We start from the raw sequence: 11,357 nt of genomic DNA on the forward strand, positions 1-11,357 counted from the left end.
TGGACATGGTCACATGGTCATGCCGTCACTGCCGTTGTGAAATTAGCGGAAGTATTGTGCTTTTCATTCTTGATTACTATGCTCGTCCATCTTGAAGATATTAATCTGCACTAAGCTTCTGCCCAGGATCTTAGTTACCAAGTTTTCTTAGTATCCTGTAAAACACTTCAGTGTTGAACAGAATAATAAGACCATTTGTGCAGGTCGTCTGCTTGAATCCAAAGGTTATATCAACCAAATATATCCCCATACACACACGTTTAAAACTTCGAAGACAAGTGTTGAGCTCAATTGAATAAATATCTGTCGTGACGTAAAGCTTGTGTTCAGATAGACAATAATAGTTTGATCAGTTTGTTAAACGTAGCGGTCATAAATTATCGTGATTATGATAATCAATCAGTTTGTTGAATACTTGAATGTAATCATGATAAACATATACATGAGTTACTGTTGCATTATGTAGAGAAAAAACGAGTTTTTCTCTGTTTTTCACATTCAGAGTGCGCCCGCCCTCAGGTCATTTTTTTTTGTGGGCTTTCACGATAAGAATCAAGATTTTTTGGTTTTGGTATAAAACAAAATCAGTTTTTGAAAAACCTAACTTTTTCCAAAACCAAGAAAAGAGAGAGATTATAAGAGAGCAATTCTTTGTGAGTTGAATGTTCATTCTTTGTGAGTGAATTGAGAGACTTGTGTCTGTTACTTTCGGGACATCCAAAGTAAAGCTTGGAACTCGCTTGATGTGGAAGTAGGCAAATTCGCCGAACCACGATATATCTCGCCTTGTGGTTTGTTCTTCCTTTATATTAATTGTTTTACTTTATATGCTTGTTATTTGATATTGGAAGTGTTGGGATATTGCTTGGAGGGTGTTGAAATCTTGTCTAGTGTGAAGGATCGATCTTTGTGTAGGATTGATCCGCTTTGTTGTTGGTAACGTTGTTTTTCGACTTATATATTCACAACAATTTGTATCGAGCTTAGGTATCTGACTGGGATTTTGAGTTTAGTGCTCAAAATTTGTGTAGACAAAGTGTTCGATTAAATTCGAGGTGAAAAACCGCTTTTGGGTTATTGTGTGTAACTTGAAAGATGGCTCCCAAGATGTCAAACGCAAGGTTTGAAGTAGAGAAGTTTAATGGGAAGAATAACTTTGGGATTTGGCAAGTCCAAGTAAAGGACATCCTCATCCAACAAGGTTTGCATAAGGCTTTAAAGGGGATTAAATCTAAGGTGGCGAGTATGAGTAATGATGATTGGGAAGAGTTCGATCTTCAAGCTTGTTCATCAATCCGGTTATGTATTGCTAATGAGGTTATGTATAGTGTGATGGGAGAAAATACCGCTGCCGGTATTTGGCTCAAACTAGAGTCTATGTATATGACCAAGAGCATGATAAACAAGATGTACCTTAAGAAGCGTCTTTATCGGTACATGATGGTTGATGGTTCAACGATGCAAAACACGTTAGTGAGTTCCGTCGACGCGTCTAGCGGATTATTTGAATGTTGGTATGAAGATGGATGATGAGGATCAAGCGGCATGTTTAATATTCTCCTTGCTAGAAAGCTATGAGCATCTAATGACTACATTCATGAACAGAGAAGTCGTCGATCTTGACGAAGTTCAAAGTGCACTTCTTTCTTATGAGTTGATGAAGAAGACACGTGTAGAGAATAGCATTGATGCAGGTCAGGGGCTAGTGGCAAGAGGAAATTGGTATGAACAGAATTATTTAAGTAATGAGAATTCTAGGTCCAAGTCAAAGAAGCCTTTAAAATATGTATGCGATTATACAATTGCAATGAAAAGGGACATTATGCAAGTAATTGTCCTCACCAAGAAAGAGAACAAGAGAGATAGTCGGGAAGAAAGGTAAGGCAAAAAAAATGAGGCAAATTATGCTTCAGGCTCTGAAGAGGATGAGTTCAGTCTCTGTGTGTCCACACAAGACTATATGACCGAAAAGTGGATTCTTGATTCCGGATGTTCCTATCATATGTGCCCGAATAGAAAGTGGTTTACTTCTTATGAGAGCATTGATGGTGGTTCCGTTTTAATGGGTAATGACGTTGCTTGTAAGACGGTAGGAATTGGAACTATACGGGTCAAGATGTATGATGGTGTAGTGAGGACTTTAACCGATGTGAGACATGTTCCTGAGCTAAAGAAAAGTCTTATTTCTCTTGGTACCTTGGATTCCAAAGGCCACAAGTTTGTAGGCGAAGGTGGAGTCCTAAATATTGTTAATGGCTCTTTAGTTGTTATGAAGGGTCAAAAATATGGAACCTTGTATACTCTGAAAGGTAGTACGGTGATAGGCGATGTAGCAGTGGGTGCATGTAGAAATGATTCTGAGTGCACTAAGATATGGCATATCGTTTAAGGCATATGAGTGAAAAGGGTTTGTCTAAGTTGTTACAAGCGAGGTTCTTGAAGAACTTGAAGAAGCCAAGTATGGGGTTCCGTGAGCATTAGCGTCTATGGGAAGCGATCTGCAGAGTCAAGTTCAAGTCAAGCAAGCACCACGACAACGGGCATCCTTGATTATGTGCATACGGATGTTTGGGGACCTTCGGTGGTGGCTTCCAAGGGAGGTAACCGCTATTATGTCTCATTCATTGATGATCATACTCGCTATGTGTGGGTGTATATGATGAAATCGAAAAGATGAAGTGTTTGAGACATTTAAGAAGTGGAAGGCAAGGGGTTGAGAATCGCACGGATAGGAAGGTAAAAGACATTACGATCCGAATGATGGTACTGAGTATACCTATGGACCTTTCCAAGAGTTAAATGTATGAAATGGGAATTGCCGCATTAATGGATGATCGAGGGAGCACACCAATGAGAATGGAATGGCGAGAGAGGATGAATAGAACTTTGCTTGAAAGAGCAAGATGTTTATTATCTAATGTCGGTCCCCAGGCAAAGAGTATTGGGCGATGCAAAGTGTCCATGATGTGTTACCCGTCTAATAGGTCACCATTGCTCGGCTATAGATTGCGGGGACACCTTATGAGGTGTGGTCGGGTAACCCAGTGATTATAGTATTTTTGCGAATGTTTGGATCGATAGCTTACTACCATGTGAGGGACAGCAAGCTAGACCCTAGAGCTAAGAAGGCCATATTCTTAGGCTTTGCAAATGGGGTAAAGGGATATCGATTGTGGTGTCTATAAGACCACAAGTTCCTGGTCAGCAGAGATGTTACCTTTGATGAGACTTACGTGTTATCTTTTAGTAAGCGGAAGTAGCCGGGCGTAATGGTGAGTCTATAGAAGTTCAAGCTAATGAGCTTGAGTTATGCGATCGGATGGTTGGTTAGATCATGATGAGGTACCAAATCATGGAACCACACAGAAACAGGAAGAAGAGCAAGAGCATCCGCGAACTTGTAGTGGTGACCACAGGCCACGAGACAAGTTAAAGAAGTGCACAAGTATGGGCACGAGAAGTCGATGAAATACTATGGTCGGTGGATTTAGTGGCATATGCACTGAATTTCGAAGATGATGAGCGGATAGCTTCAAGGAAGCCGCTTAGAGATGCTCATTCTGAGAGATTGGTTGGTAGCTATGCAAGCGAGAGATGGAATCTCTTGATAAAAATCACACATGGGACCTAGTTTTATTGCCAAAGGGCAAAAGGACTATCGGCGAATAAATGGGTGTTCGAAAAGAAAGAGGTCCTTCCCCGAACCGACAATCTTGGGTACAAGGCAAGAGTGGTAGCAAAGGGTTTTCCACGAAAAAAAGAGTTGACTACAATGAGGTATTTTCCCGGTGGTCAAACATACGTCCATTAAGTGTGTTATTAAGTTTAGTTGCTCACTTGACTTGGAGTTAGAAAGCAACTTGATGTAAACTTGCTTTCTTGCATGGGGACTTGGAAGAAGATATCTATATGAGACAACCCGAAAGGGTTTGTCGTTCTTGAAAAGAAGATTATGTATGCAAATTGAATCGGGTCATGCGGGTTAAAGCAATCGCCTGCAATGGTACAAGCGCTTTGACACATTCATGATGCAACATGAGTACACCGAAGTAAGTATGATTCTTGTGTCTACTTTAGAAGGCTTCGTGGTAATGACTTCATCTATCTCTCCCCGCTTTATGTGGATGACATGCTTATTGCTTCCAAAAGCATGGTGGAGATAGACAAGTTGAAATCTCAACTTAGCTCGAGTTTGAGATGAAAGACTTAGGTGGAGCCAAGAAGATCTTGGGCATGGAGATTGACAGAGAGATAGGAAGAAGCGGCGGATAGTTGTATCTCGGAAAAATACATTCAAAAGTAATTTCTCGATTTGGTATGGAGAATGCAAAGTCGGTTTCTACACCTTTAAATTGGGCATTTTAGACTTTCGGCTAAGTTCTCTCCCTAGTTCGATGGAGGAACAAAAGCATATGACAAATGTTCCTTATGCAAGTGGCGTGGGCGGTTTGATGTATGCTATGGTGTGCATGCGCCCGACATTTCCGCAGCGATTAGTGTTGTCGGCCGGGGTATATGGCAAATCACGGGAAGCGGCATTGGGAGGCGATGAAATGGGTACTAAGGTACTTGAAGGGTAATTTGGATGTGGGATTAGCTTATGGTGGAGGCACTTGTTATGTCGATGGGTTTGTGGATTCGATTATGCGGGTGATCTAGATAGACGACGATCGACTCACTTGGTTATGTGTTTATGATGCATGGTGCACCGGTTAGTTGGAGGTCTATGCTCACAAAGCTCTGATTGCTCTATCTACTCTTGAGGCGAGTATATGGCGATGGCGAGGTAGTGAAAGAGGCACTATGGCTTCGGGTCTTCTAGATGATTTGGGTATTGAAAGCGAAACGGTGTTCTTTGTGTATTGTGATAGTCGAAAGTGCTATTCATTTGGCGAAGAACCAAGTTCATCATGGTCGGACCAAGCATATTGATGTCCGTTATCACTTTATCACGGGATGTCGTTGAGGATGGTGATGTAGCACTTGAGAAAGTAGACACCCATGACAACCCTATTTGATATCTTGTGAAAGTTGTCACCGGAGTTAAGTTCCAACACTTGTTTGGACTTGCTCCAAATCCTACATGTTTGAAAAGAGCCACGTGTGGGCATAGCCCCCGGGGTAGTTGTTCGCGAAGTCTTTCTTCTTTGGAGGTGTTCTTCTTGGATGTGATCTTCTTTGGATGTGTTTGGCTTGGTTTTATGTGTTAAAACCTCACCGAGGTGGAGAATGTAGAAAAAAACGAGTTTTCTCTTTTTCACATTCTCGCGCGCAAGACTTCGAGTGGGGTGCGACCAGCTCATATCCGGTCCAAGAGCTTTATACCCCGCTCACCCTTCAGTCATTTTTTGTGGGCTTCACTGATAACCCGCGATTTTGGTTTTGGTATAAAAACAAAATCGGTTTTTGAAAACCTAACTTTTTCCAAAACCAAGAAAGAGAGAGATTATAAGAGAGCAATTCTTTGTGAGTTGAGTGTTCATTCTTTGTGAGTGAATTGAGAGACTTGTAATCATTTATTCGGGACATCCAAGAAAGCTTGGAACTCACGGTGTGGAAGTAGGCAAATTGCGAACCACGATATATCTCGTCTTGTGGTTTGTTCTTCCTTTACATTAATTGTTTTACTTTATATGCTTGTTATTTGATATTGAGAAGTGTTGGGATATTGCTTGGAGGGTGTTGAAGTCTTGTCTAGTGTGAAGGATCGATCTTTGTGTAGGATTGATCCGTTTGTTGTGGGTAACGTTGTTTCCGCACTTATATATTCACAACACATTATATATATATAATGAGATTATTTTTGATAGTCAGTGGATGAAAATAAGGAATCACACCACTACAACCATTCTAATTTCACAACCGGGTTATAACTTCACTATTTTACAAACTCAAATGAGGTAGCGAATAAGCTTTAAAAGGTATATGTAGGCAGTGCCAATCGAATCAATAAACCCCAATGATATGACTGCAGTCCATATGAATCAATGGTAATAACACAGAGAAAGCAAACTAAAGATCATCGTCAAGACTAGAGACAGGCCTAAATTGGCAGTATTTGCTGGCTGACCATTTTGGGCAGGTGCTTTAGCAGGCTCTGTAACAGCTGAATTAGCTGTAGTTTGTAATACTGCGGGTAGGGGTGGATCAGTGACATCTGATGGTTTAAGTGTTGGTGCGGGGGCTTCAGCAGGAGGTTCCACTTCAGCCGCCGCGAGCAAGGCTCGAGGTTCGGCCGGTAAGATGTTGTAAGGGGCATTTTGAGAACGAGTATCGGTGCATGGGCTTCCTGTGGTCAAATCAACAAAATGGTTATAGTACTAAGCAATTTACTATCGTGTCAAGTATTTTATCCATAAGTTAAACACTTATATTGGTATGCTGATTCCATGTTCCAGTAATATATACAAAGTTGCATCAGTGCACGTCGGAGATAGTCTCACTTTGTGAGTTCAATGGTGCACAGGCAGAACTGTCAAGGGAATTGATATATTGTTGCACTTTTGCTATTTTGGATAATGCTTTAGACTTTTCTACCTACATATATGCTATGAGGATAATATAATAACTTTGGAAACTTACTCTTGTATGAAGTTGCAGTGGCAGGGAATTCAGTTACGATCCCGTCGACTTCAAGTCTTTGGACATAAGTAGCTATCTCGATGATTGGATCCGAGAAGAAGTCAAAAGCAATAACTGTGTATTCATTTCTGAGGACTGCCACAAATACGGATATATTGGCAGAATGCATCTTCTGTACGACTTTAGTAAAATTAAGGATAAATCCATCATCAGTACTTTGGATGAGGGAGGGTCTGCGAAGCTCAACAGTGTCAGCGAACTTCTTGATTTCATCCAATGATTGCTTGGGTACATCACCGATTTCCTCTCTGATGGTGAGGATCTTTTTGTAACTACTGACATTTTTGAAGCTGGAAAGCACTGAAGTATCATCTGACTGAATGTACACTTGCTGAGTGACTATTACATCATATGAGGCATTGGCCAATGCTTTGGAAACGGCATCAACTACGCTAAGGCCCTTCTTGGATGCAAGGTAGGGGGCATTCTGAGAAAGAAGATTAATAATCGTTACTGATACTGCACTAGTTCATAGTTACAAAATGAGTGTGTGTATCTCCTCTGTGAAACCTTGGAACTTTGATATTAAGAAATCAACTATTGGCGGTTTTCAGTCTGAAGATCTCCCAGGCGTCATGCAAGCTTCATAGAAGACTGTAGAACTACATGCGCCTCTAAAGTATTTATTTGTTTTTCCGGGTTACTCACTGTACCAGTTATAATTGAACGATGTTTATAGTAGACACCTGAAAAAATAGATAGAAGGAACGCACCTCTATATTGATAAGAATTCCAACTGACTTGGAGGCTTTTGCAAGGTCCAGGAACTCAGCGAGTGTAAGGAGTTTGCCATTGTTCTTGTTAGCTGGGTTTCTTGGCAAGAGAGTTTCTTCCGGGACTGCTATTTGTGCTGGAAAAGCAAATACCGAAGTGTGAGATCATCCTTCCTTAAACATATTAATGGCAAGAGGAGTTCGTGAAGGGACGATCATATATTATATTATGTGTATTTGGTTAGTTATAATCTTTCTCATTTTAGTTACATACACAGGCGCGTGATATGTTTAGGTTGAATCTTTGAAGTACTATTTAACTGAAGCTCTTAATGATTTTCAGATTGGGAAAAAGACAAGTCATTACTTTTCCATCAGCATCAACTTTTCGTTCATTGGCGATATTTTTTTCAAGCACAAGTAATTACGTTTTGGAATCTATAAACATCGAACACAAGTTTGGATGAGATATGAATATATGCATTTAAATACAAAATACCATTGATGAGGATGAACTTACGCTTTAAACTTTGAATTTCGCTTGCTGTTAGGTCAAATGAAAATATTCCAGTCTTTGATTGGATTTCAGGGACCAAAGAACCTCGGGCCATAAAAGTAGTCACCGCAGTTGTGTCACCCGAGAGATCTACTGAAGCCAAACAGAAAGGAATTCCATCTTTTGACATTTGGACTGAGCAATCTATTGCATCAGCACCATCTCGGATTGCTTGCTGATAAGCAAGATCGCTGGAAGCTGCATAGACTCCACTTGCTCCATTGTGGGATATGACCAAGGGGCCTACAAAATCATATAAACATAAGAGTGAGCTCCCTTATCCACTCAATTAGTTTCCTCTAAAAGAGCTGAAAATAAGTATGTCACCTCTTACAGCCAACATTTTCTGGTTATGTGCCAAGCAAGCTGAAAGACAGGAAACATTGTAAACATCCGATGAGATGATATGAGTAACAGTACTTCTAAAAGCTTGTACCGAGTATTTCTGCAGGAAATATAAAGAACAAAACGATAAAAGAGTTTAATAGACAAAACTCACCAATAGCCTCAGATGCCGTCGGAGGGAAGTCTGTAAGCACTCCATCAACAGCAAACTCTGAATTATCGACGAACTGCAAGTACTCTTTCGTGGGGTCATAGCTGTAGTTGAAGCTTCCAGGCATATCATTTGCAAACCCTGCGGCAAATACTTCCAGCCCTAGTTTATGAGCATCAGATACAAGACTAGTAGGAGCCTCTAAATATTTATCGGCATTTGTGGGCCAGATGTATTCTTTGGGGACAAGTATTCCAGAAGCGAATGTCTTGATTGAAGCCAGATCCTTTAGTATTGCACTGTATTCTTGTTTAGTCGTTGGTTCAACTGCATCCCCTTTGAGAAACTGGAAGATGAGCTTTGTCTTGATTTTGTTTATCTTACCACCAATGCTTTTCAGGAAGGCAATCTCAGGCGAGGAGAGGTAGTTTATGATCACTGACTTGGATGTTTCCAGGACAAACTTTTCAGCGTTCACGTTGTGTAGTTTATAGAACATGTTATACTGACAGGGGAAAAAAAAGGAACATTAGCGTCCTGAAAAACTGGCACTCACTCAAGGTAGATACAGTTGATGACCCCCATACACTCACCGGGACACTCAACCAGAAGGAAGGGGGTTTAAGTCCTCGTATATCTTGAACAGTACTAAATGGCAAGACATTATCAAAAATATCTGGACGTGATAGAATTGGCTGAACCACTGTAGGAGAAATGTAAGAGAAACAAATTCAGTTCGAAATACACAAAGCAGAAACACTTGGAATAAAAGCAGAAATACCAAGTAATGATCATAATAAATTTAGTTTTGAAAATTAAGTAAAGTTCATTGTTCCAAACAATCTATGCAAAGCTCATGCACTGGGTTGGGATTAGGTTCGAGCCTAAGCATAACAAAGCTTGCAATAACTAATTTATGTTGAAGAGTCGCAAAACTGGAGAAACTGCATGTAAACAACTTACACGATACTTCGCTTTGAAATAATTCTTTCTCTGTGAAGTCTACTGCAAACCATCCACGGACTTGTTGCCCATTTACGTCGTAGGTTTTCTCCCGTTTGGGATAAACCGTTGCTATATTCGTGGAGTTGTCGAGCCTTATATCAGTTTTACATAAACCTTGACTGTCTTTTGTTAACTGTAACTCACAGTACAAAACTACATCAGGCAAGGCTGTTGTTACAGCAAGATTATATGCAGGCTGGCTTGAATCTGGAAAAAGTCCTGAAAATCCACCACGCGCTACAACCAGAGGTCTATTACCTGCAATAACATATGCAATATGTCTTAATAGAAGTTTATGTTAAATAATTAAATGTCCTAATCTTCAATTCAATTCTAGAAAAGATTTGTCGTATGTGTTAAATGTGTACAATGTTAAGTGACTGTTTGATTTTTAGTGCCAGATTAAATCACTGTTTTTATTTTGTGGAGTACTATTAACCCAAAAAGCGCGCAAGAATACAATGCCGCTTCAAGATGCCATATATAATAGGTGGTTATAAGTTTAAGATTTACGATTCATATTGTAAATTATTTTTACCATAGATGTAAAGAAATGCAAGATTATATACATAAAAGAATAAAATATTTGAAAAGGATATGGACTATAGAGGCACGGCTCCACTGTCTCGTTAAATGGTTCGTTTAGATCTAAGGAAAAATGTATAAGGAAAACTTACAAAAAAGTGGCAACAAAACTATTACCGAAAACATTTACTGAGAAGGAATTAAATGAAACAGAATTAAGAAATGAAAAGAAATATTACCACGAAGCGTAAGCCACTTCGGTACCGAAGGATCATCTGGAGGAGTTAAAACCTGTTGGTGCTTAGCTGCTAGTGCGGAATGAATGAACAAGAATACCAATAACAAGTATCTAGCCATTACTATCTGAAACACACAAAAAATCAATCACTTTTGCTGACATTAAAAATGAAAAGATGTATAGGATTATATTTTATTGACATAATGCAAATTGCATCCCGACTCCCTGACCTCAAATTAATGCTTTGTTATTATTGTTATTGATTGAAAAAAAATGTCATTATTGTTCACATTCTTTCCGTTTGTTTTTTCTTTAAACAAAAATTAGCAATGCCTTAGTTGAATTTATTTTTTCCTTATAAAAAATTTAAACAAATATTTTTCAATGATCTTGATCTGGAACAAAAACTACACAATGTCATTTGATTGTAGAGATGAAATAAAAACTATAAAATGAAGAAAACTTACTTAAAATTCCTGGAGGTGGTGGATGAAGAGGAGTTGCATTCCACAAAAAAAAAAAAAAAAAGAAACAGAAACTCCCAAGGGAAAGGAGTTTCAAAAAATTGATGTAAAACTTAATTAACTCCTAAACAAATTTCCTCATTAATTTCTGGTCATAATTAACTCATATGACTCCGTAATAATTGGGTAAGCATTTGTTTTCTCGGGCAGCTGTCCAACCAATAATCAATAATCAAAGACTGTTAATATTGAACAGTGGAAAAAAGTTTCCCCCCTAAATATTCGGAGAGGTTTAAGGGTACACTGGGCTTTTGAACAAGAAAGTCCAATTCTTCAAACAGAATCTCTCTGTTACAAAACAACTCCCATTTTTCAGGTGTGTTCCATTCGCGATTAGGACATATGTCTCTGGATTTGTAATTGATTGTGTGTGAACCAGTTTTTCCTAAGCACCAAAATAGAGTAGAATCGCCACTTGAGTAGAATCGCAACTTGAGTTTCACACATCCCACTTGAGTAGAATCGCCACTTGGGTCTCTTCGATGACCAAAGAATGTACTTCAAGTTCGGATTGTATAAAGTTTGTCCTTAGGTGGTCTTTTGTATGCAACTCACATATTAATTGTTTAGTAGAATTATTTGACACGGGAAAGACAGTGGGCAATGAATATTTATTTAAGATCTTAATACAGGCAAGGGTCTGCCAAACCCTATTAAT

General features: G+C 39.3%; 1 protein-coding gene across 1 annotated transcript; it reads right to left on the reverse strand.

Annotated features, from left to right (window-relative positions):
* Positions 1 to 5,765: 5,765 nt before the first annotated feature.
* On the reverse strand, positions 5,766 to 10,859 carry LOC147494213 (glycerophosphodiester phosphodiesterase GDPDL6-like). Its single transcript, XM_086566975.1, has 10 exons — positions 10,643 to 10,859; positions 10,177 to 10,300; positions 9,371 to 9,670; positions 9,001 to 9,110; positions 8,411 to 8,912; positions 8,239 to 8,277; positions 7,876 to 8,154; positions 7,356 to 7,492; positions 6,583 to 7,069; positions 5,766 to 6,289 (listed from the first exon to the last, which is right to left on the reverse strand). Exons 2-10 carry the CDS (start codon positions 10,292 to 10,294, stop codon positions 5,985 to 5,987), a joined length of 2,277 nt encoding a protein of 758 aa, XP_086423101.1. The 5' UTR covers positions 10,295 to 10,300; positions 10,643 to 10,859; the 3' UTR covers positions 5,766 to 5,984.
* Positions 10,860 to 11,357: the final 498 nt, after the last annotated feature.

The sequence above is a fragment of the Coptis chinensis genome, chromosome 6, assembly GCF_015680905.1.
Source record: "Coptis chinensis isolate HL-2020 chromosome 6, ASM1568090v1, whole genome shotgun sequence".
NCBI lineage: Eukaryota > Viridiplantae > Streptophyta > Magnoliopsida > Ranunculales > Ranunculaceae > Coptis > Coptis chinensis.

Excerpts from the sequence above, each read along its gene's own strand:
- LOC147494213 (XM_086566975.1), bottom strand. The coding sequence starts at position 10,294 with ATGGCTAGATACTTGTTATTGGTATTCTTGTTCATTCATTCCGCACTA. Across the intron at positions 8,155-8,238 it reads GAAAATGTTGGCTGTAAGAG|GCCCCTTGGTCATATCCCAC; the intron begins GTGACATACTTA and ends ATGATTTTGTAG. Across the intron at positions 7,493-7,875 it reads CGAAATTCAAAGTTTAAAGC|CACAAATAGCAGTCCCGGAA; the intron begins GTAAGTTCATCC and ends TTGCTTTTCCAG.